The sequence below is a fragment of the Neofelis nebulosa genome, chromosome 4 (assembly GCF_028018385.1).
Source record: "Neofelis nebulosa isolate mNeoNeb1 chromosome 4, mNeoNeb1.pri, whole genome shotgun sequence".
NCBI lineage: Eukaryota > Metazoa > Chordata > Mammalia > Carnivora > Felidae > Neofelis > Neofelis nebulosa.
In genome coordinates, this window is record NC_080785.1 from 16,356,739 (window position 1) to 16,383,526 (window position 26,788).

At 37.8% G+C, this 26,788-nt stretch overlaps 1 protein-coding gene across 2 annotated transcripts in view; it reads right to left on the reverse strand.

Moving 5' to 3' along the window:
• Positions 1 to 12,961: 12,961 nt before the first annotated feature.
• AKR1D1 (aldo-keto reductase family 1 member D1) overlaps positions 12,962 to 26,788 on the reverse strand; it is a 91,953-nt gene continuing 78,126 nt past the window's right edge. For both annotated transcript variants that reach the window (XM_058724149.1, XM_058724148.1), the window contains exons 6-9: positions 25,679 to 25,788; positions 24,292 to 24,457; positions 15,121 to 15,203; positions 12,962 to 13,089 (exon numbers count right to left, since the gene is read on the reverse strand). In XM_058724149.1, coding sequence (XP_058580132.1) covers positions 13,047 to 13,089; positions 15,121 to 15,203; positions 24,292 to 24,457; positions 25,679 to 25,788 — 402 coding nt within the window. In that variant the 3' untranslated portion in view covers positions 12,962 to 13,046. The remainder of the gene's footprint in view (positions 13,090 to 15,120; positions 15,204 to 24,291; positions 24,458 to 25,678; positions 25,789 to 26,788) is intronic.

Here is a 26,788-nt window from a genome sequence, read left to right on the forward strand (position 1 = left end):
GGTGTCCCTTTTGGATATGTGGCTGGCACCTGCTGTGTATGATTAACTACAAAAATAAGAAAGATAATAATACTCACATCAAGATATCTAAGGTGCCTTTTTCCTCTTAGAGCTTTGGGGACAATGTAGACTTTTCAGTCTAACATGAGTGCTTTGCATACATTTGTAAAAACTTTAGCTATAAATAAGTTTTCATTATTATTGATTATTGAAGGTATTTCTGGGCAGGAAAACAAAATCCATTAAGTTTTTGTATCAGCCTGTAGTTCATTTGGCAGGAGACAACTTCAATTCAACCAGAATATTTATTTATAAATGATGATTAAAATGTATATCAAAACTTGAAAAAATAAAATTTATTTGTGAATGTTCAAATGGTTTTTTAGATAGGTTTCAGTTCTTGCTTCCAGCTTCAGTTTTTTAGGGGGTTATAAAAATTATGAACAAGGCAAGATTCTGTCCGTAATTGAATAAGGTTTTTCTTCCCTTCCAGAATCTAGATTAAATAATTGTCTTTCTATTGATTATGAAGTTTTAATCCCTGTTTGGTACAAACTAGTAAGAGTCAAAACATTTTATTCACTAGTTTTAAGATTAATAATGAGTTTTTTTTAAGGATTGTGGATTCTCTTCAATAATTTTGTTGGACTTCACAGAGAAGTTGGGAAAATCCTTTATTTTCATAGCATCACAACTTCATCTATAACTTTGAAGGTACAATATATGTTATTAAGTATAGATGTTAATTCTTAAACCTCTGGTAATGTGGCATGCTTGGGTATCAGATAACTATCTGAAGGGAAGTGTTTATGAATAGTAAAAGAGGTTTAGCATCGTTAGAAATTGTCAGAGATTGAGGGTTGCTGTAATATCTGTTGTGAAAGGAAAAGACCTATTTTGGATCTGGTTTCCAAGAGAGGGCTTTTGAGATCTTCATCTATAACAACCAACTTTTGTATCCTTCCAGCAGAGAAGATTAAAAAGCATCTAGTTATCTCTTTCCATGAGTACTAATTATCTGTCATCCTATCAAATTTAACTTGGCCAAAATAGACATCATTATCACTTAAAGGCATTTCATCCTTTAATCTGCTAATTGATGACCATTCTATAGTTTTTGCAAAGACAGAAGGGCAAATTCAAATGATGTTTACTGACCAATGTGTTGAACTTTATCTTAAATTTTAAAAAGTTCAACTGGGTACATTTTAAAGGTTCTATTGGCTTTATTCAACTAGTCATGAATCAGGCAGCATCCAACCTAACAGATGGAAAGAAGCTCAAGTAGCTGCACAAGATAAAAAACTTTTATAAGCAGAAGAAAATGGGAACCGGGAAGTTGTCTGAGGCAAAAAAAAAAGGGGATTGATTGTAGAAAGGTTACTTTCCTTCAAGGCAAGGCAGGGGTCTATGGGGCAGATTACCTAACTAGGGCTAATCACGTGATTCCTGATTGACAGGTTTAAGATTTAATTTCTGAGAGAACTGGAACTGTAATTAAGTCTTGGGTCAGTGAGGTGAGGCTTGGCATCAGGGACTCCACTTTGGGCCTGTTGTCTTGTTTTTAACATTTACCCAGAAATTTTCTGGGTATTCAAAGATAATTCAATAATTGGTTTAATATTAAAGTGTTACAAGTAAGGATTTGAATATTACAATTTATGCTGACATATTAAGTCTGGATGATTTATAGCATTGTAAGGATGCCTCTTGTAAAGAACTACCTATTATAATTTAATTTAGTTTGACAAATAATTTCAGTATTTTATAATCTCATATGAATTAGCTTGTTTGACCGTTACAATCAGGAGAGGAAATTTAGAAAACCCAAATTCATTGGCTTTTTTTTTTATTAGAAAATAAATCCAAGAAAATATGCTCAATAATTTTATACTGGTAAAATCAGAGAAAAGATAAGTATTTCTGAGCCAAAAGTATTAAGCCAGTCTAATTTATCCAAGGAATCATCTTGATTATTATAGGAAACTTTTCCCTGTTAAATTAATATTTAATATCCCTATTAATATTAAAATTAAGTTGTTTAAAAATAATTTTTGCTTTTGACATGTTTCCAAGTCACCAACTAGTTAGCTGTGAAACTCACAGTTAAACTTTTTTAAAAACATTTTTCTGCTACCACTTTATGAAAACATTTGTTTCTTAGACTCCGTTCACTTAAAGCATAAAAAAGAAAAAAAAAATCCCTGGAAATCTTTGAGTTTCTCTCGACAGCTATATTAATATTTGATATGTTAATATTGTTTCTATTGGGTAATTATAATAAGAACTTGCTCCATTAAATTTTAATACATCTTATAATTGGATTTATTTTTCTTAGAGGTAGCTAAGATATGTGTTTGCTTGAAAAAAATGAAATGGATAAAACGGGAGATTTTATCAACTCTTGTGCATGTTAGAGTCGCAATGGTGATAAAGTAGCAAAATGAAAACAGATGGTGGTAGTTACAAGAATATTGATCCGTTAAAGAAACAAAGACACATGATTATATATCAGCAGGACCCTCGGGGAAAAATTATTTTTGAAATCTAAGTAATTTTATGAGTTTCTTGTGAATATAGCAGCGTAATCTTTCCGTTTTTCACTCTCTGTGTCCCTTAAAATAATGACAATCTCTTTAGTGTCTCCTGTAGGACGACACCAAAACCAAAGTGTCCAGATAATTGCAGCACGGATGACAGCCCTTCCTATGGCTGCAGAGCCACTGCTATGCTTCTGCTGAGCCACCATTTAGCCCACAGCTGTACCTTGACAAGAGGAGACAGAGAGCCTCAGGCCTCATCAGAATCTGGGAGGAGATGAGAACCTGCCTTTTTGCAGCCTCCTTGGTAGATAGAGAAGTGAGTGAGAAGTGGCTTTATAACAGTTCTTCACAAACCTCCTGTGTGCTCATGTTTGGGGAGGATCCCAGATGTTTGGCCAAGACTCGGATCACCTGTGGTTCAAGCTTGGTCTATGTGGCCTATGTGGATCCACACAAGATCATTAGGTATCCGCCCAGGGCTGCTCTTTGACATCACACAGTAAAAAATCAACCTTCAGGGACTTACTCTGAGGGATATATAGAGCGTTCCAAAGGGATCTACCATCAGGTTGGAATGCAGTTTTCCTGCTCAAATAGCTTGGAAATAAGAGGTGGAAATCGATGGTGCTAATAGTTAAGTGCAGCTGTGACACCGGTGATAAGGGCAGTCCTTCTCAGGCCACAACAGCTCTGAAGAATGCTCCTGGAATTACGGATGTTGGCTGTGCATTCGGAGCCCCTAGTGCTTTGGAGCCCCTGGTGATTTGGTTCTTCCTCCCGGACTCCCAGTCACCCAAGGCCAGTGTAGGCAAAGCCCTGTTGCTGTTTTCCTTGCAGTTGTCTGGTATAATCTGGGGGCTGTTCTTGTTTCCTAGCCTTCTAGAGTGGGTCCTGGTGTTTACTTTTCCTTTCAGAGGCTCCTTGCCCAGATGGCCAGCGGAGTTGGCAAGAAGAGATGTGGTTTATGGTTTCAATGGTGACTGTCCCCATATTTGACTTCTTTGCCTCTCCCAGGGAGATGTTAGGGGGATTGTATGAGTTTGTGCATGACATGGTCATGTATGGGAAGAAAAATCTCTTCCTCTACAACAGCTTAGATTCTCTAGCTGGGGCATGTAAGCTGGACTGACAAAAGACAGATTAACGAGAGGAAAATGAGCAAAAGTTTGTTCAGGTGTATCTGCATAATAGAGATGAGTAACAAAGGGTGGGTTAGAATTTGGGCTTTATGTTACTTCTTTGCAAAGGAACAACACATTTTTGGAGAAGAGACAAGGCAAAGGAAAAGAATCTTGAGTCTCTGGGAGCAGCAAACTGTGGAATGGCAAATGTATGGGAGGCGAATGGAAGGTAAGAGCTGGTTAGTCAGGTATTACATGGAATCCTCTGTTGCCATCTCCAGGCTGACAAGGGTCCAAAGTTGTCTTCAGCGATTAACTTTTGTCTTTCTTGGTGGAGAGGGAGGACACCTTTGTACATTTATGTGCCCCTTTTAGGCAAATGAAGGAGAGCAGAGAATTTTCCTTGGGTCTGTTTCTTCTCAATTGCTTTAGCTCAAAATAATGCTTAGCCAAAATGGCATATTTGGGGCACAAATTCTGGTGTCCTTCACTCATGATACACTGGCCCTTATACAGCCATGGGACCCCGGTAATCTTGAATATGTCTTCCTGTTTCCTCTGTCTATTGTCACTTGTCCTCTCTTGCAATACTCCATAGCTTTATCCTGGAGTAAATGCCAGAATCGGCTCTGTGCTTTTCTTTTTATTTTTTTTTTATTTTTTATTTTTTTTTTTTTTAAATTTTTTTTTTTCAACGTTTTTTATTTATTTTTGGGACAGAGAGAGACAGAGCATGAACGGGGGAGGGGCAGAGAGAGAGGGAGACACAGAATCGGAAACAGGCTCCAGGCTCCGAGCCATCAGCCCAGAGCCCGACGCGGGGCTCGAACTCACGGACCGCGAGATCGTGACCTGGCTGAAGTCGGACGCTTAACCGACTGCGCCACCCAGGCGCCCCAGTGCTTTTCTTTTTAAAAATCCTGTCTATTGTGTGGTTCTTTGAAGTTACCCCAGGCTGTGATCTGTTTCTGTCTCCAGTCTCAATATCGTGTTACAACCTGGCCTCTTCTGGAATGGCATTCACTTTGATTAGAAAGAAGTGGGTTTCTGCCTGAAGAACAAACATAGCTGTTGGAAGCCCCTCAGAACCATGTGTATGGAGGGAACAGCTCTTAGGGAATGTGAGGTCATGGGAACTTCTATTTTTTTCCAATTGATTCTAGGTTTGAAGCGTATCTGAAATTGTTATTTTTACTGCAGCTGCTCCATGTAAGTACTTTGGATGTTTTCTACTCTTAGTTCTTTGTCAGTCCAATTACTTCTGTTTTCAATCCTTAAGGGTTTTTCATTCACTGATGGTACCCTGTCTTTATTCTAGAGATGCTATGGATTTGGTCTGTTTAACTGGCTCTATGCTTAGTTATTTCAAGAAATTTGGGGCAGGAAGGAAATGAGATTACTGGCTTAATCTAATCTTTCAGATTACTTCTATTTTTTTTAATAGCAGTCTGTTATATATCAGAGCAAATTTCTCTTGACTCACCCTATGGAAATAATTTATAGTTTCTGTTTCCTGCATTAACTTACTTTCATTGCCACTCATTTGCCTGTATGCTTTAAACTCGAACAGTAAAGGCATGAAGCCCGTTACCAGTTTAATGGTCCGAGAAAAGGTACAATGTAAAAGAAAAGACTTAGATGAATTATAAAGCATGGTTTGTTTACTTTAAGCACTATAAAAAATGAGCCTAAGTGGATTTACACTTTTAATTTACACACAACAAGCTGAAATTACAGCATTAGGAATAAGCACATGTTACTATCTAGCAAGAAAGACTCTTGTGTTAGCAGGGCTCCTCAACCTTAGCACTGCTGGCATTTTAGCCTAAGTGACTCTTTGTGGTGGGTGCTGTCAGCATCCTTAGGCTCCACCTACTAAATAGTTGCCACCTCCCCTTACCTCCTACTAATTGTGACAACGAAAAATGTCTCCAGACATTGCCAGATGTTCCCTAGGGGAAGCTGGGAGGAAACTGTCTCCAGTTATGAGCCGTGGTATTAAAAGAAAGAACCACTACTCAAAATAGCTTTTCTAATACTAGATGCTAAAAATGTGTAACACAGGATTGGATGTCCATTATATCCAACTCAATACTTTAAAATAGAATGTGTCTTGTCACAATCCCATGAAATATTTAAAATGTTGATTGATGATGTCTGAGCTCAGCATGGTTAAAAGTGGAATATAAAAGCTAGGGGGGGAAAGCTCTAACACTAGAAATTAAAATAAGACAGGAACTCGTGTAAACAGCGATAAATCAAAGAGGAAAGCAAAACCAAACTTCAGAAGGCTAAAAAAATAACAAAGCCGATTTATCAAATCTTAACTAAAGCAGTGCTCAGAGTAAAATTCATTGTATATAAAGCTTATATTACTAACCAAGATAACTTTAAAAAATAAACAAAAACCAATGAAATAGATATTCGACCTAGGAAGTAGAAGTCTATGGACAAGATAAGAAAAAAAAGACAAGAGATCAGTAATAGAAAACAAGGTATTAATGAATTAGAAAACAGAAACACTGCAGAACTAATCAATGAACTTTCTTTTCCTTTGGGAAATTTGCTCTAAGTGAAATCCAGAAGAAAGCAAAAATAACTTGATAAATCATTAATTAGTTAATAGTAAAAAACAAAAACATAGACATACAAAATAAGAATGGTAAGGGGAAAGTGAGCACGGATTTCAGAGAAGTAATGGGATTGGAAGAGGCCAAGGTCCTAAGGGCAGAGAGTTCAGGGACTTTTGTTTTGTTTACTGATGCACCTCCAGTACCTAGGATAGAGGTCAGTAGAGTGGCACACAAAAACGTTTATTGACTAAATGAACAAATACATTTATGTTTGCTAAATTATATAACACTGCTAAATTTTGAGAAGATGAATTTGCAAAGTTGATCCTAGAAGAAGTAGAAAATGTGCAGGCTTCCTATAGACAGAGATGAAATTCTCAGGTAAATTAATGCCAACACTTGAGGAACAAATAATTTTTTTTTACTTTAATTTTTAAAGTTGTATTTTAATTCCAGTTGGTTAATGCGCAGTGTTATCTTAGTTTCATGTGTACAGTATAGTGATTGAACAATTTTATATATCAACCAGTGCTCATCACAAGTGCATTCCTTAATCCTCATCATCTTTTTCACTCATCCCCTCACCCACCTCCCCTCTGGTAACCATCAGTCTGTTCTCTACAGTTAAGAGTCTGTTTCTTGGTTTGTCTCTCTCTCTCTCTCTTTTTTTTTCCCTTTGCTCTTTTATTTCTTAAATTCCACATATGAATGAAATCATATGGTATTTGTCTTCCTCAGGCTTACTTATTTCATGTATATCTCACTGTATTTTTGATTGGTATTTCCCTGATGATAAGTGATATTGAGCATCTTTTCATGTTTCTGTTAGCCATCTGTATGTCTTCTTTGGAAAAATTTCAAATCATGTCTTCTGCTCATTTCTTTTTTTTTTAATGTTTATTATTTATTATTTATTATTGAGAGAGAGACAGAGAGACAGAGCACAAGCAAGGGAGGGTTAGAGAGAGAGGGAGACACAGAATCTGAAGCAAGCTCCAGGCTCTGAGCTGCCAGCACAAAGCCCAATGCGGGGCTTGAACCCATGAACCGCAAGATCATGACCCGACTGATCCACCCAGGTTCCCCTCTTCTGCCCACTTCCTAACTGGATTATTTATTTTTTGGGTATTGAGTTTGGTAAGTTACTTATAGATTTTGGATACTAACCTTTTGGCAGATATGTCATTTGCAAATATCTTCTCCCATTTTGTTGGTTGCCTTTTAGTTTTTTTGGATGTTTCCTTTGCTGTGCATTAGCTTTTTATTTTGATGAGGTGTCAATAGTTCATTTTTGCTTTTGTTTCCCTTGCCTCCAGAGACACGTCTAGTAAGAGGTTGCTGTGGCCTATATCAAGGGGTTACTGCCTTTAACCTTAAACCTTGATGGTTTCCTGTTTCAAGTGCAGGTCTTTCATTCATTTTGAATTTACTTTTATGTATGGTGTAAGAAGGTGGTCCAGTTTGATTCTTCTGTATGTTGCTGTCCAGGTTTTCCAACACCATTTGTTGAAGAGACTGTCTTTTTTCCACTGGATATTCTTTCCTGTTTTGATAGATTAGTTGACCATGCAATGTGGATCCTTTTCTGGGTTTTCTATTCTGTTCCATTGATCTATATATCTGTTTTTGTGCCGGTACTATACTGCCTTGATCACTACAGCTTTGTAATATAGCTCTTGAAGTCTGGAATCGTGATGCCTCCAGCTTTGCCTTGCTTTTTCAAAACTGCTTTGGCTATTCAGTATCTTTTGTACTTCCATACAAATATTAGGAATGTTTGTTCTAGCTCTATGAAAAATGCTAATGGTATTTTGATAGGGATTGCATTGAATGTGTAGATTGCTTTGGGTGATATAGGCATTTCAACAATATTTGTTCTTCTACTCCATTAGCATGGAACGTTTTTCCATTTCTTTGTGTCTTCCTCAATTTCTTTTATCAGTGTTTTACAGTTTTTAGAATGTAGATCTTTTACCTCTTTGGTTAGGTTTATTCCTAGGTATCATAGTTTTTGGTGAAATTCTAAATGGGATCGATTCCTTGATTTCCCTTTGTGCTGCTTCACTATTGGTGTATAGAAATGCAACAGATATCTGTGTTGATTTTGTGTCCTGCAACTTTACTTAATTTGTGTATCAGTTCTAGCAATTTTTTGGTGGAGTCTTTTGGTTTTCTGTATAGTGCATCATGTCATCTGCAAATAGTGAAAATTTGACTTCTTCCTTGCTGATTTGGATGCCTTTTATTTCCTTTTGCTGACTGCTGAGGCTAGGCCTTCCAGTACTATGTTAAATAACAATGGTAAGAGTTGACATCGGGGTGCCTGGGTGGCTCAGTTGGTTAAGTGCCCGACTTTGGTTCAGGTCATGATCTCACAGTTCGTGGGTTCGAGCCCCGCATCATGCTCTGTACTGACAGCTGGGAGCCGGGAGCCTGCTTCTGATTCTTGTCTCCCTCTCTCTCTGCCCCTCCCCTGCTCATGCTCTGTCTCCCAAAAATAAATAAATGTAAAAAAAAAAATTAGTGGACATCCCTGTCTTGTTCCTGACCATAGAGGAAAAGTTCTCAATTTTTCCCCATTGAGGATGATGTTAGCTGTGGATTTTTCATATATGGCCTTCATGATGTTGAGGTATGTTCCCTCTAACCCTACTTTGTTGAGAGTTTTTATCAAGAATGGATGCTATACTTTGTCAAAAGCTTTTTCCGCATCTATTGAGAGGAACATATGGTTGTTTTATTAATGTGGTATACCACATTGATTGATTTGCAAATATTGAACCACCCTTATAGCCCAGAAATAAATCCCACTTGATCATGGTGAGTGATTCTTTTAGTTTACTGTTGTATTCAATTTACCAGATCTTGTTGAGAATTTTTGTATCCAATTGCATCAGGGATAATGGCCTGCGGTTCTCTTTATTAGTGGAGTCTGTCTGGTTTTGGAATCAGGGTAATACTGGCTTTATAGAATGAGTTTGGAAGTATTACATCCATTTCTATATTTGGAAATATTTGAGAAGAAGAGGTATTAACTCTTCTTTCAATGTTTGGTAGAATTCCTCTGTGAAACCGTCTGGCCCCGGACTTCTGTGTATTGGGCAATTTGTGATTACTGATTCAATTTCTTGGCTGGTTATTGATCTGTTCATGTTTTCTGTTTCTTCCTGTTTCAATTTTGGTAGTTTGTATGTTTCTAGGAATTTATCTATTTCTTCCAGGTTATCCAATTTGTTGTCAAATAGCTTTTCATAATATTCTCTTATAATTGTTTGTACTTCTGTGGGTTTGGTGGTTATTTCTCCTCTCTCATTTGCAATTTTATTTATTTGGGTCCTTTCTCTTTTCTTTTTGATAAGTCTTACTAGTAAGAAGTTTATCAATTTTATTAATTTTTTCAAGGAACCAGCTTTTAGTTTCATTGATCAGTTCTACTGTTTTGTTGTTGCTGCTGGTTCTATCACTTATTTCTGCTCTAATCTTTATTATTTGCCTCTTCTACTGACTTTAGGCTTCATTTGTTGTTCTTTTTCTATCTCTTTTAGGTATAAGTTTAGATCGTTTATTTGAGATTTTTCTTGCCTCTTGAGGTAGGCCTGTATTGCTATATAATTCCCTCTTAGTAGAGTTTTTGCTGCATCCTAAGAGTTTGGGATTGTTGTGTTTGCATTTTCATTTGTTTCCATGTATTTTTTTTTAATAACTTGATTTTCTGGTTGACCTATTCATGTTCTTTAACCTCCCTCTTGACTGAGGAATGGTGTATTTGTTTGCTAGGGCTGCTATAACGAAGTGCCACAAACCAAGTGGCTTAAACAACAGAAATATATCATCTCACAGTTCTGGAGGCCAGAAGCCTGAGATCAAGGTGTCACCAGGGTTAGTTCCTTCTAAGGGCTGTGAGGGAGAATCTGTTACACACCTCTCTGCTACCTTCAGGTGGTTTGCTGGAAAGGTTTAGGGTTCTTTTACTTGTAAAAGCATCACCCTGATCTCTGCCTTGATCTGTACATAGTGTTTTCCCTGTATGTTGTCTGTGTCCAAATTTTCCTTTTTTATAAGGCACCAGTCATACTGGATTAGGGGCCACCCTACTCTATTATGACCATATTGTAACAAATTACATACGCAATGACACTATTTCCAAATAAGGTCACATTCTGAGGTGCTAGGGACTATGACTTTAAGGTTTGAATTTTGAGGGGAGGAGTGGGGATGAAATTCATCCCAAAATAGATGGGAAGCTTGAGAGGGATGAGAGCATAGGAAGAGGTGACATATGCAGAAACTCATATCAGACTGTCACTCTTTCCTGACCTTCCTGTTTTAAGTCTCCAACTCTTTCCCCCCATCTCTGTTATAACTAAGATAGGGTTCCACTCTTCTAATCTTAAGACATATTTTTTCCTCCTGAAAAATGGCAGGACTCTTTCTCAATGCCTTTATTTTAAAAATGGTTTGTTAGGTATGGTCTCTCCTCCACACCAGCCTCCCAAAATATTTTGAAGAAGTTTGATATCAGGCAACAGGGCTTAAGTTTCTGTTCTTGCACTGATACCCCTATTTCTTCCTTCTTCGCAGTGCTAAATGTCCAGTAAGAACTTAATCAAAGGTTTTTTGGGTTTTTTTAACTGAATTGAATTCAGATAATTTTTCCCCTTCCCTGCCTTTAGGAACAAAATGGAGATTCATGAGGTACAATAAATCATCACATTTTATAATTTCTTGTAAACAAAATACTTTCCAGAAGACAGCATTATATTAGAATCAGTGGAAACAGTGAGTATAGATCAAATTTTCTTGATAATTTCTCAGAAATGTATGTTTTCAGGTCACTAAAGATTATCTAAGCAATTGGTCTTGAAAGACGTAATTTTTGAAGCACTCTCTTGGCTTGTGAGAGTGACTTAATATGAATGAAAAGAAAGACATCGCTCTAGTTGAATTGAAAATCAGTATATCTCTATTGCAGAATTCCAATAATCTTCTCACTCAAATATTGAAAATTTACATATAGTATAATTAATAGTGTACTTTTGAACTTGCTAGTTTCTTGAAATTCAGTTATTCCAATAACACTTTCAAAGTACTAAGTATAATAATTTTTTATAGTTTATTTATTTTGAGAGAGAAAGAGAGCACGAGTGGGGTAGGGGCAGAGAAACGGAGGGAGAATTCCAATCAGGCTCCATGCTGTAAGCGCAGAGGCCGATGTGGGGCTCGAAGCCACAAACTGTGAGATCATGACCCAAACTGAGATCCAGAATCAGATGCTTAACTGACTGAGCCACCCAGTCACCCCTAAGTACAAAAATTTTATAAAGCCCCTTTTAAACTTTAATTTAATTTAAAGGTTTTATTTTCAAGTAATCTCTACACCCAATGTGGGACTTGAACTCACAACCCTGAGATCAAGAGTCACACACTGCACTGATTGAGCCATCCAGGCACTCCTAAAGTGTCCTTTTTGACTGTCTTCTTTTATTTATTTTTTTTTTTAATTTTTTTTTTTTAACATTTTTTTTTAAATTTATTTTTGGGACAGAGAGAGACAGAGCATGAACGGGGGAGGGGCAGAGAGAGAGGGAGACACAGAATCGGAAACAGGCTCCAGGCTCCGAGCCATCAGCCCAGAGCCCGACGCGGGGCTCGAACTCACGGACCGCGAGATCGTGACCTGGCTGAAGTCGGACGCTTAACCGACTGCGCCACCCAGGCGCCCGAATGTCTTCTTTTATTTATTTATTTATTTATTTATTTTTTTAATTTTTTTTTTCCAACGTTTTTTATTTATTTTTGGGACAGAGAGAGACAGAGCACGAACGGGGGAGGGGCAGAGAGAGAGGGAGACACAGAATCGGAAACAGGCTCCAGGCTCTGAGCCATCAGCCCAGAGCCTGACGCGGGGCTCGAACTCACGGACCGCGAGATCGTGACCTGGCTGAAGTCGGACGCTTAACCGACTGCGCCACCCAGGCGCCCCTCTTCTTTTAAATTAATCATCTTCGGATTATTTTATGATTCAGGATTTTATTTGTGCATGTTGGTTGTCTCAAGCCACTTCACATAATGATGTTTATAGGATGAGTAGAGCAAGAGTAATAGGCAGTGTAAGTATGGATCACTAGTTATGTTCACACACAAGCCCTTGAAAGCATGCAAGAGAGAACAAGCAATGATCAGTTCCTCAAACTGGGTAAAAGCTAAACTAACCCCCATTGAGTGGAAACAAACAACTAAATCATTGTGTCTTTGGTGACCACTGTGCTGTTTAATTAGCCCTATTTTAAGACTTTTCTACACTTAGCCCTTTCTCTTTATACAAGGTGTAGCAAATCACTTCCTTGTAAATAATGCATGTGTGGATCTTATCTTGGCAGTGTCTATATTACAGTCAGTGTTCCAAATCATCAAGGTCATTGCCAGCACTGGCTTGTGCCAGCTCTCCACCCTCTTTGTTGTCCTGTTAACTGCTAAAGTAAGGAGTTCAGACTTAATGGCAGTAATCAGATTCATGGGTTTCTTATCATATATTGCCTCTGAAATCTCTCCTAAAGCCTAATGTCTTTCTGTCAGGAACCCAGAAGACCTTGATCTAATAAAATATTAGCTTATGGTTTCCAAACAATTATCTCAACATATTTAAACATCTTTTTCTTTACATACCTAAGTCAAAGTTATTTATCCTGCACAAAACTTGAGAGTGTTAAGATCAACACATCACTTAAGGATAGTAAAACCTTTTCATTTCTACATCTAAGGTTCTGGCGTGCATGGGAAGGAAAAATCCATTCAAGGGCACTCTGAAGTCAGTATTCCTCATGAAATGGGTATTCGGGATGATCACACCACCTGTCAAAACAATTCCCCAAAGAAAAAGTTCACTGTAAACGTTGCACAGCTGTGTGTTACTAGCATCCCTTGACAGTTTCACAGACCCCTCCCTCTCTCCTTAATTCATTCCTTCTCTGTTCTCACCCAGTCTCTTATTTTCCCTTGAGCCATCATCTTTTACTGAAGCCCAGGATACCATTCTGGGTTGTGTGTGTGTGTGTGTGTATGCGCGCGCGCCTGCCCATGGGTTCTTGTGCCCCTTCTCAACTCCTTCCTCCCCTCTGCTGTTCTGACACAGGCTGCCTTCTATTCCAGTGATCTACATAAACATTTCTCCTCAAAATTCTATTACCCATCAGTGTCACTCTCTTCTCAGAGATTTTACCTGCCCTTCTCACTAGACCTCCTGAGAATCAAAAGTCTGAGATCTAGTAAAGTGATCAGTGAAGTAAATTTCTATGATAATGAATGTATCTCTTAAATAACAATGACGGAACAGTCAGTAAAAAAAGACTGGCATGTGTATATGCCTGCCATGACCATGTCTAAGATTCAATTCTCTGTTTCTCTGCAAGTATTATGAGCTTCATTTTTTTTATTTTACCCTTTTTTAAGTAGGCTTCATGCCTAGCATGGATCCCAACATGGGGCTCGAAATCATGACTGTGAGAACAAGACCTGAGCTGAGGTCAAAAGTCAGATACTTAACCGACTAAGCCACCTAGGTGCCCCAAGTACTATGAGCTTTAAATTAAAATATTAATGTCAATGTCAAATCAAAGACCAACTGGATGAAAAACAGAAGAATCATGGCCTAGCATCCCTAAATTGTACATTTTTATGATCAGTGAAACCTAACGTTTGTTTCTCTTTGCTGATTTTTCTAGTTATTTCCTGATGAGTTATTTTCCCAGTGTAGCTGGAATTAGATATTAAATATGTCAAATGTCAAACTAAATAATGTCACCAACTGTAAAAAAAAAATCAGTACAATGGATTGACTATCTCTTACTGTCTTTTCTTAATTTAATGATATTTATTCAATACAAATAGTTTATCTTCAACAGCTATTAATTAACCCATAAGTATTTGTTAGGTCTATGTTTGTGTTTACTATTTTATTCCCAAGGCTAGGTGGTACCTTTTGATGTTGAATAATGTTTTACCCTGGAAAATTCACATTAGGAGGCTGTTGTATTAATTCAGAAATTGATTAAAAAATGTGATATTAGCATAGTTAGTGTACTTTCTGACTCACAAAAAATAGTAGGACCAATAAGATAAGTGTTCAAACTATATGAACTATCTTAATGAGCATTTTCTAAATGCTCACTTAGATTACAGATTACTATTGAGGAATACTAATAAATAAAGGAAAAAAATGTGTATATATAAACATATGTGTGTATATATATGTGTATATATATATATATGTATATACATACACTATATATGTATGAACTATATTGTTTTGTTATTTTAAAGGCCCTATACTATTTAGAAAATAAAGGGCTACTTCAGTTGACTAGCTGAATTTAGCAACATTTTGAAGGAGTGTAAGGATTTTGCTTGTGGGAATCAGCTAATAGGTGGACTTAGAAGCTCCAAATCTCATAGGCAGCCATTTAGCTAAAACTCTAGGTTTTTAGTTTCTTACATGGTATTCTTTCTACTATACTATTCTGTCTCTTTCTTTTTTGTCGATAAGTTTGCTCTACGTTATGTATCACTTGATATTTAGGAAAAAATAAATAGGTTTGAATATTTGTGTTGCTGTTGTCTTAACATATATACACTTGATGACTTAATTCTCTTCAAGATATTTAGCCTGCTATGCCTTAACCTAAGTCATGGGATGTCATAAATGCCAGAAATCTTATAAGTAAAACTATAGATTTGTAGGAAGTTCCTAGAGCGAATGTAATTTACCCAGACCTGTTTAATATTCAGAACATGCTGCCCACTGGCCTTTACCCTTGTGATTTCTATAGACCCAGAACAATCTAAAATCACTGGGCAGTACTTGATGGGTGGTCTCCCTGAACTCACATGAGCATCTCCACGAAGCGGACATTTTTATTCAAGTCCTCGATGGCCTTCATTTCTTCTTCAGTGAGAGAAAAGTCAAAGATCTGAAATAACAGAAATAAAAGATATTTTTGAAGATAGAAAATGGGTCAAGCCTGGGATCAGGGAGTGGGGCCAGCCATGGGAGCTCTTCAAAAATTTATGAACATCTTTAAAAGAATTATTCACCATGATCAAGTGGGATTTATTCCTGGGCTGCAAGGGTGGTTGCAAATCAATCAATGTGATACACCACATTAATAAAAGAAAGGGTATGAATCACATGATCCTCTCAATAGACGCAGAAAAAGCATTTGACAAAGTACAACATCCATTCATGATAAAAACCCTCAACAAAGTAGGCTTAGAGGGAACATAGCTCAACATCATAAAAGCCATACACAAAAAACCACAGCTAATATCCTCAAAGGGGAAAAATTGAGAGCTTTTCTCCTATAGTCAGACAAGGGTGTCCACTCTCACCACGTACTGGGAGTCCCAGCCTCAGCAATAAGACAATGAAAAGAAACAGAAATCATCCAAATTAGCAGGGAAAGAGTCAAACTTTGACTCTTTACAGATGACATGATACTCTATATAGAAAACCAAAAAATTCTTCCCCAAAACTGCTAGCATCGATATGTGAATTTAGTAAAGTCACAGGATTCAAAATCAATGTACAGAAATCTGTTGCATCTCTAAATACCAACAACAGAGCAGCACAAAAAGAAATCAAGGAACCAATCCCATTTATAAGTGCACCCCAAACCATAAGATACCTAGGAATAAACCTACCCAAAGAGGTAAAAGATCTGTACTCTGAACACTATAAAACACTGATGAAAGAAATGGATGAAGACACAAAGAAATGGAAAAACATTCCATGCCAATGGATTAAAAGAATAAATATTGTTAAAATCCCTACATCACCCAAAGCAATCTACACATTCAATGCAATTCCCACCAAAATACCATCAGCATTTTTTCATAGAACTAGAACAAACATTCCTAAAATTTGTATGGAACCACAAAAGACTGAAATAGACAAAGCAATTTTGAAAAAGAAAAGCAGAGCTGGAGTCATCACAATTCCAGACTTTAAGAGCTACATTACAGGGGCGCCTGGGTGACTCAGCCAGTTAAGCTTCTGACTCTTGGTTTCAGCTCAGATCATGATCTCGCAGTTCATGGGTTCAAGCCCTGTGTCAGGCTCTGAGCTGACAGCGTGGAGCCTGCTTGGGATCTTCTCTCTCTCTGACCCTCCCTCTCTCTCTCTCTCTCTCTCTCTCTCAAAATAAAAAACTTAAAAAAAAAGCTATATTACAAAGCTGTAGTGATCAAGACAGTATAGTACTGTCATAAAAGCAGACATATAGGTCAATGGAATAGAATAGAAAACCCAGAAAGGACCCACACTATAGGGCAACTAATCTGACAAAATAGAAAATAATATCCAATAGAAAAAAGACAGTCTTTTCGACAAACAGTATTGGGAAAACTGGACCACTTGACATCGCACACAAAAGTAAATTCAGAATGGATGAAAGACCTACATGTGAGACAGGAAACCATCAAAATCCTGAAGGAGAACACAGGCGTAAACCCATTGACACTGGCTGTAGTAACTTCTTACTAGACATGTCTCTAGAGGCAAGGGAAACAAAAGCAAAAGTAAACTATAGGGGCCTCATCAAAATAAAAAGCTTCTGCACAGCAAAGGAAACAATCAACAAAACTAAAAGGCAGCTGACAGAATGGGAGAAGATATTTGCAAACGACCTATCTGATCAACAGTTAGTATCCACAATCAGTAAAGAACTTATTGAACTCAACACCCCCAAAAAACTAGTTATCCACTTAAGAAATGGGCAGAAGACACGATCTGACATTTTTTCCAAAGAAGACATACAGATGGCTAACGGGTACATGAAAAGATGCTCAACATCACTCATCACCAGGGAAATGCAAATCAAAACCACAATGAGCTATTTCCTCACACCTGTCAGAATGACTAAAATTAACAACGTGGGAAACAACAGATGTTGGTGAGAATGAGAAGAAAGGGGAACCCTCTTGCACTGTCGGGGGGAATGCAAACTGGTGCAGCCATTCCCGAAAACAGTATGGAGGTTCCTCAAAAAGTTAAAAATAGAACTATCTTATGACCCAGAAATTGCACTACTAGGTATTTATACAAAGGATAAAAACATACTGATTTAAAGGGGCACATGCACCTTGATGTTTATAGCAGTGTTATTAATAAACAGCCAAAAAACCTCCAAAAAACAAAAAAAACTAAAAAAACAAAAACAACAGCCAAATTATGGAAAGAGCCTAAACGTCTGTCAACTGATGAATGAAAAAAGAAAATGTGAGATATGTATAACGGAATATTACTCAGCCATCAAAAAGAATGAAATCTTGCCATTTGCAATGACATGGATGGAGCTATAGGGTATTATGGTAAGTGAAATAAGTCAGTCAGAGAAAGACATATACCATATTATGTCACTCACATGTGAAATTTAAGAAAGAAAACAGCAAAACAGATGAACCTGGGGGCCAGGGGGGAAGAAAATCAGGAAACAGTCTCTTAACTATAGAGAACAAACTGAGGGTTGATCGACGGAGGTGTGGGGGGATGGGCTAGATGAGTGATGGGGATTAAGGAGGGCACTTGGGATACACACTGGGTGTTGTATGTAAGTGAGGAATCCCTAAATCCTACTTCTGAAACCAATATTACACTGTATGGTAACTAACTAGAATGTAAATTTAAAAACTGATACAGGGGCGCCTGGGTGGCGCAGTCGGTTAAGCGTCCGACTTCAGCCAGGTCAAGATCTCACGGTCCGTGAGTTCGAGCCCCGCGTCAGGCTCTGGGCTGATGGCTCGGAGCCTGGAGCCTGTTTCCAATTCTGTGTCTCCCTCTCTCTCTGTCCCTCCCCCGTTCATGCTCTGTCTCTCTCTGTCCCAAAAATAAATAAACGTTGAAAAAAAAATTTTTTTAAACTGATACAAAGATTGTTAATTTGTTTCTTTCACTTCTGTTGAAACTCTGTTATTTAGTGACAAACACATAAAAGATTTTTTTTTAAGGCTTTTTTTTTTTCTTGTGCGTGTGTGTGTGTGTGTGTGTGTGTGGTTTTTTTGTTGTTGTTTTTGGTATTTTTTTTGAGAGCAGGGGAGGGCAGAGAGAGAAAATCCCAAGCAGGCTCTGCGACGTCAGCACAGAGCCCAGTAAGGGACTCAATCTCATGAACTGTGAGATCATGACCTGAGCCGAAATCAAGAGTGGAACACTTAACCAACTGAGCCCCCCAGGCACCCCAAAAGACTTTTATGTCAGACAGAAATTTATGACTGTCTGCAAAGGAGGAAGAAGTTGGGCTGGTGCTGGGGGGCCACACCCAACATGGGATTCTATTCTTTGTCTTAGAAATACCCCTGATGGAGCCATCGTGAGGGACATTCCAAATGCTCTGCAACAACACGTGTTTAGGACACCTCTTAAAATTCCATGAGTGAAGAATTTTTTATTGTTTCTGGATATTATGCTGAACTTCCTATTCTGGACTATGGCCTCTGTGCTGTGTTTTTAAAAATATTCCCTAGTCTCTAAATTTGCTTATGTACTTTTTAACTTTTAATTAAAAAAAAAAAGTTTATTTATTTTTTGGAGAGAGAGCATATGTGGGCATAAGCGGGGGAGGGGCCAAGAGCGAGGGAGACAAAAATCTAAGCAGGCTCCCTCACTGTCAGCACAGAGCCTGACTTAAGGCTCTAACTCACAGACCATGAGATCAACCAAGAATCAGACACTTGACCAACTGAGTCCCCCAGGCGCCCCCATGCTGCCATTCTTTTTTTTTTTTTTTTTAATTTTTTAAAATTTACATCCGAATTAGTTAGCCCATGCTGCCATTCTTAAAGACCATGCTTCAGAGTTTTAGAAGTAAGTCTCCCAAGAGCACTTGCTGACAGCTGCAAAATAATCTCATTTTCCTTCAGGAAGTGTTCCTCTTCACGGATGGGTTTCTGTACCTCAGGCCTAGAGTCCGTCCGATAAACTCCAGGGTGCTGGCCGCATCTCTTCCCCCTCCAGGTTGCTCACGTGAACTTTTAATTTGATTTGTTTTGGGGTGCCTGGGTGGCTCAGTTAGTTGAGTGTCAGACTTCGGCTCAGGTCATGATCTCACGGTTGGTGGGTTCGAGCCCAGCATCCAGCTCTACGCTGACAGCTCAGAACCTGGAACCTGCTTCGGATTCATTGTCTCCCTCTCTCTCTGTGCCCCTCCTCTGCTCATGCTCTCTCTCTCTCTCTCTCTCTCTCTCAAAAATAAGTAAACATTTAAGAAATTTTAATTTGCTTTGTTTTAGACTCAATCATTTCTCTCATCATTTTTAAATGTCATCCTCTACCTTTTAAATATATTACATTTTCATTGTTTTATTTTAGCTTGCACACTTTATGCTCTGGTTTTATAATTGTTCTTTATTTACATTTCAATATTTAACTTTAGCTTATTTACATTTTTAACATTTGTTTTGATTATAATTATCTTCTACTTATTGTTTTATCTCGCTATCCCTTAACTTTTATTTTAGTAATTTACATTTATAAGTTTTAATTATATAATACATAAATATATGCTTTTTTGTAAAAATTAAAACACCAAAGAAGCATATGAACATGTATGAAATAAATGGAAGGTCTCCTTCTTACCTACCACCCCAGTCCTATTCTTCATCCCAGACATTTCTTCCAAACATTCAACACACTAAGAGCAAAATGCAATTGTATCATATCTTTTTGCAGACTAATGCAACTTTCTTTCATTCATATAATATGTCTTGGTTATCTATTCTGTCAAAATACATAGATTGACTTTGTACATAGATTGTAACTACTGCATTCGTTATAGATATAACCTGATTTACCTAATCATTTCCCCGATGGATTACTTCCCAGTGCTCTTTTCAGGGAATGCTTTTCTTTGATTATTTATCATCCAAGTATTGAGTTTATGAGATTGTGTAAGGAATCACAACTTTGCATAACATAGAAACGGTCATGACTGGACCAATCACTTATAAAATAAATCCTTACTCAAACTTCCTTTTTGCTTAACATTAGGCCCACTTTTTAAGTGTTGGTGAGTCATTTTCTGACTCCAGTGAATATGTAACGTAAAGCGAAGTCACAAATCTTGCCAATGATGCAGGATTTCATGAAGTCATTGAAAGCGATCTTGGAGGTTTGCTCTAACTACAGGCAAAGTCTTTCAAATAGGAATTTAATGCAGTTAAAAACTACGTTGGTAGATATATCAAAAGAATGATCTGAAAGAAAAAGCCAAAGGATTAATGATCTCCTTCATATGAAGCTCTGTGAAATTTTACCAGAATTATTCTCTTTATGATCACTTAGCAAAAACCTTTGTGAAGAATGTGAAGAATGTCACATTCTGTTATCATGTAATTTTGTCAAGCATATTTTAAAAAATCGATCCTGATTCACTCAGTTTGTTCTAACATTTAGTACACATATGCAGTTGTAATGTAAATTTTGTTGAATATAAAATAACCAAAATTACTTTCCTAATTTTCAGTTTTAATTTTAAGGTAAACTTCCAAATTCCTCCTCCCTCCATTATTTCAATGCAATGTTTTTCTTTAGTTTATGTGGATTGATTCGCATTTTTTTTCATGGCACAAATTATCCTGTTATTCACTTTTTCAGGATCTCATATTATAAAACTGAGTGCCTGATATTCCTACCACCTCCATCTGCTTCTCTGATGGCATAGGTTTCAAGAAGAAGAAACTGTTAACTGTAAGTATAAATGTTGAAAGATCTACTAGGACAAGGACAGAAAAATGATTGTTGGATCTGGCAATGAGGAGGTCACTGGTGACCTTGACAAGCTGTTTCAATGGAATGGTCAGGTGAAAGCTTGGTTTCAATGTGTTTAAGGGAGACTGGGGGAAAGGGACTTGGAGGCTGTGATAATAGAATTCTCTTTTAAGGGGTTTGCTGTAAACAGGAAGAAAGAAAAGGATAATATGTGGAGAGGAAAGTGAGTCTAGATTGGATTTTACCTTTTAAGATTGAGGTCACAGCATGTTTGTATATTGATGGGAGTTATGCAGTAGAGAGATAATGCAGGAGAGAGAGGGGGATGTTTGGGGGGTATGGAGGAGCTATTAGGTGTTAGTGTAACTGCAGTTTCCAGGGAGTAACAGTGGGAATTGGTTGCTGAAATATATGGGGCAAGATCATTGTGGGAGAGGAGATTAAAGAACTATAAGGCAGGGTTATTGGAAGGACCATCCCTATGTATGTTGAATTCATGAAGAATTGTGATGCAAGGAGTGTTGGAGAGAAGGAAAGTGAATGAAGAGATAAAACCTTCAAGGAATGGGGATCAGTGGATGATGGTAACAGGCTGGATAGTGGGTGGTATAATTTGATTTTTTGTTGTTTCAATGTTAAAAATATCCTGCTTTTTTATTTTCTTCATTGTCACCCTTAATTTTATATAGTTTTTAAGTTTATGGTTTTACTTAATTTTTATTACACAATTTTTTATTTCTATGACTTTTTCTTCTTTTATTGTAAATATATTTAAGTTTCCCTTTACCCTTTATGTTTTGTGGATATTTCCTATTCTTATACAATATTTTTTAAAGCTTATTTTACCTCAGTTTCTTCTAACATTTAGTACACATATGCAATTATAATGTAAATTTTATTGAATGCAAAATAACTAAAATTACTTTCATAATTTTCAGTTTAGAAGGGAATAATTTTCTATTTTGTCAAATAATGGTTTTAACACCCAGCAAAATTTGTGGTGGTAGGGCAAGTCTAAACCCTGTAGAGTGGAAATTGGCTGTGAATTCAGCTGTCATTTTCTTTGTAAATTTGTATCTCTTTCATGTTTTCTTGTGGTATGTGAACCTCTGAACTCCAATCCCTTATTATCTGGGCTATGGAAATATATGGGATATAGCAGAATTAGTTGCAATAAAAATTTTAAGGAGAATGACAGTTCTTTCAGTACAAAATAGTAATTCACAAAATGATATAAACTCCAAAGGTTTTAACCTTCCATTGCACAGACTACTAGTAACTACTCTCAATCTCTGAACAGTAAAATTTTGAATCCATGAAAACATTTGTTTCAGGTGCATTAAAACTTGTTTGAATTTTTGATAAACCAATACATTAGCCATGCAGATATCCTATTGTTTTAAGATGGCTGAAAACAGTGTCAACCTCTTTTAGTAAGAAGTACTTTGGTAAGTGCTAAAATACTGTGAGTAGTAGTATAACTGTTTATCATTCTTTGCCCTTCTTGCTAGTAACAGAATCCCCTTTTTCCTTTTATGAACTTCTCTTCTGTCATCTCGTAGGGCTGTTTGTCACATGAACCCATTTCCAGTACAGGATGTAGTCCAAGGGGGCAATCAAAGTGTCTTATTCACTGGATACAGTGATTAATATGGCAGAGGCTCATGGCCCACAAAGGGACAATCAGGGATAGAGACCCTCACAGAAGCCTTTACCTATGATCATGTTCACTGAATATGAGTAATAGATTAGCCGGGAGATGTCAGGGACTGTTTGTGCTGCCACGTGGAGACAGAGAAGGTAAGGAGTGGGGGGAGTACAGAGGAACGGAGAGAACTCAGTCCTTTTATAAATCATTTGCATACCTGTGCCCAGTCATGTCTGATGTATCCATGGAATTTACAGTTCTGTGACCCAATAAATCATGTCTCTCTTTCTTTGGTAAGTTTGAGTTGCATTCTGTCATGGGGTAGCAAAAGATCTCTGAAGATAAATTGTCTAATATGAATATCTTCCCATGGAAGTATTTATATTTCCACTCTATTATTTAAAAATGGTGATATATTTCATTATACAAATATATTATAATTTGTTTTATAAGATTCTACTGGAGATTGTCTCCAGGTTTTAAAAATGATAAATCATGCAATAGTAAACATCCATGTTTGTATGCATGTATATGTAAATATAGGATCGAGATTGTTGGGTCAAATGGATATGTGGGTTTGAATTTTGATGGCTATGGATAAGTGACATCCTGCTTCTCCAAATCTTAAGCCAATTAATGTTTCTAACAGGAGTATATGCAACTATATGCAATATGTTTTCCCACATATTTGATATTCTGATTATTTTCCTATCTGAGGGGATAAATACTATCTCATTTTCCTCTTTAATTATGAACAAGACAAAAGCAGCTCACTTTCTTAAGTTATTAACTAATGAGTAATTACTTTTGCATGGTACTTTTCTTTTTTTTTAAATTTTTTTTTTTCAACGTTTTTTTATTTATTTTTGGGACAGAGAGAGACAGAGCATGAATGGGGGAGGGGCAGAGAGAGAGGGAGGCACAGAATCGGAAACAGGCTCCAGGCTCCGAGCCATCAGCCCAGAGCCTGACGCGGGGCTCGAACTCACGGACCGCGAGATCGTGACCTGGCTGAAGTCGGACGCTTAACCGACTGCGCCACCCAGGCGCCCCTGCATGGTACTTTTCTATGGCTGTATTTACCTAGCAGTTTAGTCTTGAGTAGTAGGCAAGGTAATCTAATCACTCATTTGTCTAGTGGCCTCTTTTCTCGCCTGTAAGTCACCATGCTGATCATGGAGTATTTACAGAGGAAATAAAGGCAAGTGACATTCATGAAGTCTAATGATCTTCTTCAATGATTTCCAAGTTTGTTCCTCACTTCTACCAGAGCCATTAAGAAGGTGGAAAGTTTACTATTAGGAATTTCAAGTTCTATACCTTCTATTGATCCTGTGCTGGTGGAGAAGTGAGTAGGTAAGAGTCAATAGGTAAGGAAACAGAAGAGTAAGGGAGCTAGGTAATGTACAAGCAGCATGGAAACCCTCAAAGTACTAGGGACTCTCTCAAACTCAGCTACAGTTAAATTCAGACCTAGAGAGTGTGGATTGGGGAGCAGGTATAAAAGAAAATGTGAAGGCATTACAATTAATTAAATTAACAGAAAGTTCTCTAAAACAAAGCAAAACAAAAAAAGCAAAACAAAAAAACCCCCAACTCCAAAAGAAAAATGCCTTCTAGGTTTTACATGTACTGAAGCAGTTCTTACTTGAAAGTTTTCTTTGATCCTTTCAGGGTTAAAGCTTTTAGGAATAACAACCACTCCTCTCTGGATGTTGAAACGCAAAACAACTTGAGCTGCTGTCTTCTTGTATTTTTTCCCCAATGAGTTTAGAAGTTCATCCTTTAACAAAGGTGGGGATGATACATTCACCCTTGAAAAAAATCAAAACGTGCATCATATTTAGCTCGAGTCATCACAACAGATGGTTAGTCCATCGCCCTCCTCCTCCGTCTCCCTATCCACCTGTTCACCTACCAGGACACTTCAGGTCACCTGTAACCAATTTCTTGGAGTGCAGAGCACTCAGTGAAGAGTTGCTCTTTTTTATTTAATTTTTAAAATCTATTTTGGGAGAGAGAGTGTGAGCAGGGCGAGGGGCAGAGGGAGAGGGGGAGGGAGAGAGAGAGAGAGAGAGAGACAGAGAATAGCAAGCAGGCTCCATACCACCAGTGTGGAGCCTGAGGCAGAGCACAAGCTCACAAACTGTGAGATCATGACCTGAGCCAAAGTCAAGAGTTGGAGACTTAACCACTGAGCCACCCAGGCACCCCGAAGCGTTGCTTTTATCAGGAAAAGATAAAGAGGTAAATTTATAGAGCTGTGTCTTTCAGAGGGTAAATAGTGCTTCTTGGGTGGGTCTTACGGAGATAACTGGGTTAGAAGCAGCTACACAGGGGAAGGCTCTGTTGGAGCAAACAGAGGCACAACTCTCGGAGTCATCTTCCGAGTAGAAAAATTTCTACTTAAGTGTGTTGAACATATCACACACAGCACAAGTGCTGCCACTGAACACAGAGCTCAAACAATTCTCTGCAGTGCCTGGGTGGCTCAGTCTGGTAAGCGTCTGACTTTGGCTCAGGTCATGATCTTATGGTTTGTGGGTTCGAGCCCTGCATCAGGCTCTGTGCTGAGAGCTGGGAGCCTGGAGCCTGCTTCAGATTTGGCCCCTCCTCTGCTTGTGTGCTCTGGCACCGTGTTCTCTCTCTGTGTCAAAAATAAACATTTTGAAAAAAGAAAAAAGAAAAAAATCAAAAATTTTGGGATCTGGTCATGGAGATCTGGAGATCGCCATGATCTGGAGGTCATGGAGAATCTTCGTCAAATAATACCTAAACTAACATTTATGGAGCATTTCCTATGTTTCAGGCACTGCTAGGCAATTTTACACATACAGTATAATCAATTCTTACCCCACCTTTGTGAGGGAGGTTTTATTAGCTCCAATTTGTACACACAGAGAATGGCTCAAAGAGGGTTAAGTTACTTTCTTAACATCACAGAGCCAAATAGTCATGTCATTCAAGTAACTCACATTAGTCTCACATTCTACACCAAAAGAAACACTCCTGAGCAGACATAGAGCCTTACTTACCAGCCTGGATTCCTTGAGGTCCCCAAAGGGCTATATGCGATAATGACAATGTCATGTTGTTGGCAAAATTTCAAGAGTTTGGGCTGGGTAAAATACGGATGGCACTCAACCTACATGGTTGCAGTGGAGGGCAGAGCACAAAATCAAAGCCTTGTAGTGAATGCAGTTTTACACAGGTTTTAAAAAGTTCTTCAATAAAACCCATCTAAAAGCATCATGGATAATGAGGCAAATGCTGAATATTGTTCTTAACAAGGAAGTTTACGTTATGGTGAGATTACTTACAACGTGGTTAGTGGGGTCACCACCTGTGGATTAACTCTAAAATAAACGGGGAGCGAATTCAATTGCATGTCGCTATCATAGTGTAAAGCTTTAACGGAACAGACTTAATTATTTATAGTGACCATTCCAGCAAATACAATTTTCTAGGACAACAATACAATCTCAAGGTTCAGATTAGAGTCTCGATATGGAGCAACGACGTGTTGCCGAAGCCTTTTCTCTGTAGCTATCGAGCATCTAAGAACATTTTCACAAGAGGTAGAGCACGCATAAAATGAAATTTAAAGATGTATTTTGTCCTCTTGGCCGAGAGTTCCTTACACCACCCAGTGCAGGCCTACATCTGTCTTCACTGTCTCATTGGCAAGAGTCCCGCACTGAAAATGTTTGTGTCACAAAGTCCTTCGCAAAGTTTCTTTTAACCCCTCTGGTAACTTTGGGCCTATGCTTTTCTTTCCTTTTTAAATTAAAATCAACCAAGCCTGAATTAAAATAGTTGTAGTATTTAATTATTATTTTCACTGTCTGGTTTGAGTTCTAGAAGGCACAAGGACCCGCTCGCTACCTATGAATTTGCAAAGATAAAACTGGGCCTCTTAGTGGTGGGTCTTATTCCCATTCTCATTTGATATACTTTTTTTTTTTTTTTCCCTGACATAATCTTGTTCCCTTACCCTAAGAAACACTTGTGGGTTTTCTCTCCTTTGGAACATTTCTTAAACAATTCTAAAAAGTAACACAGAAACTAAAATAAGGCAGGAATCACACTTCTTAGTGTTTCCTTCCAACATCACTCGCTGCTTTTTCATTTCCAGTTGCATCTGT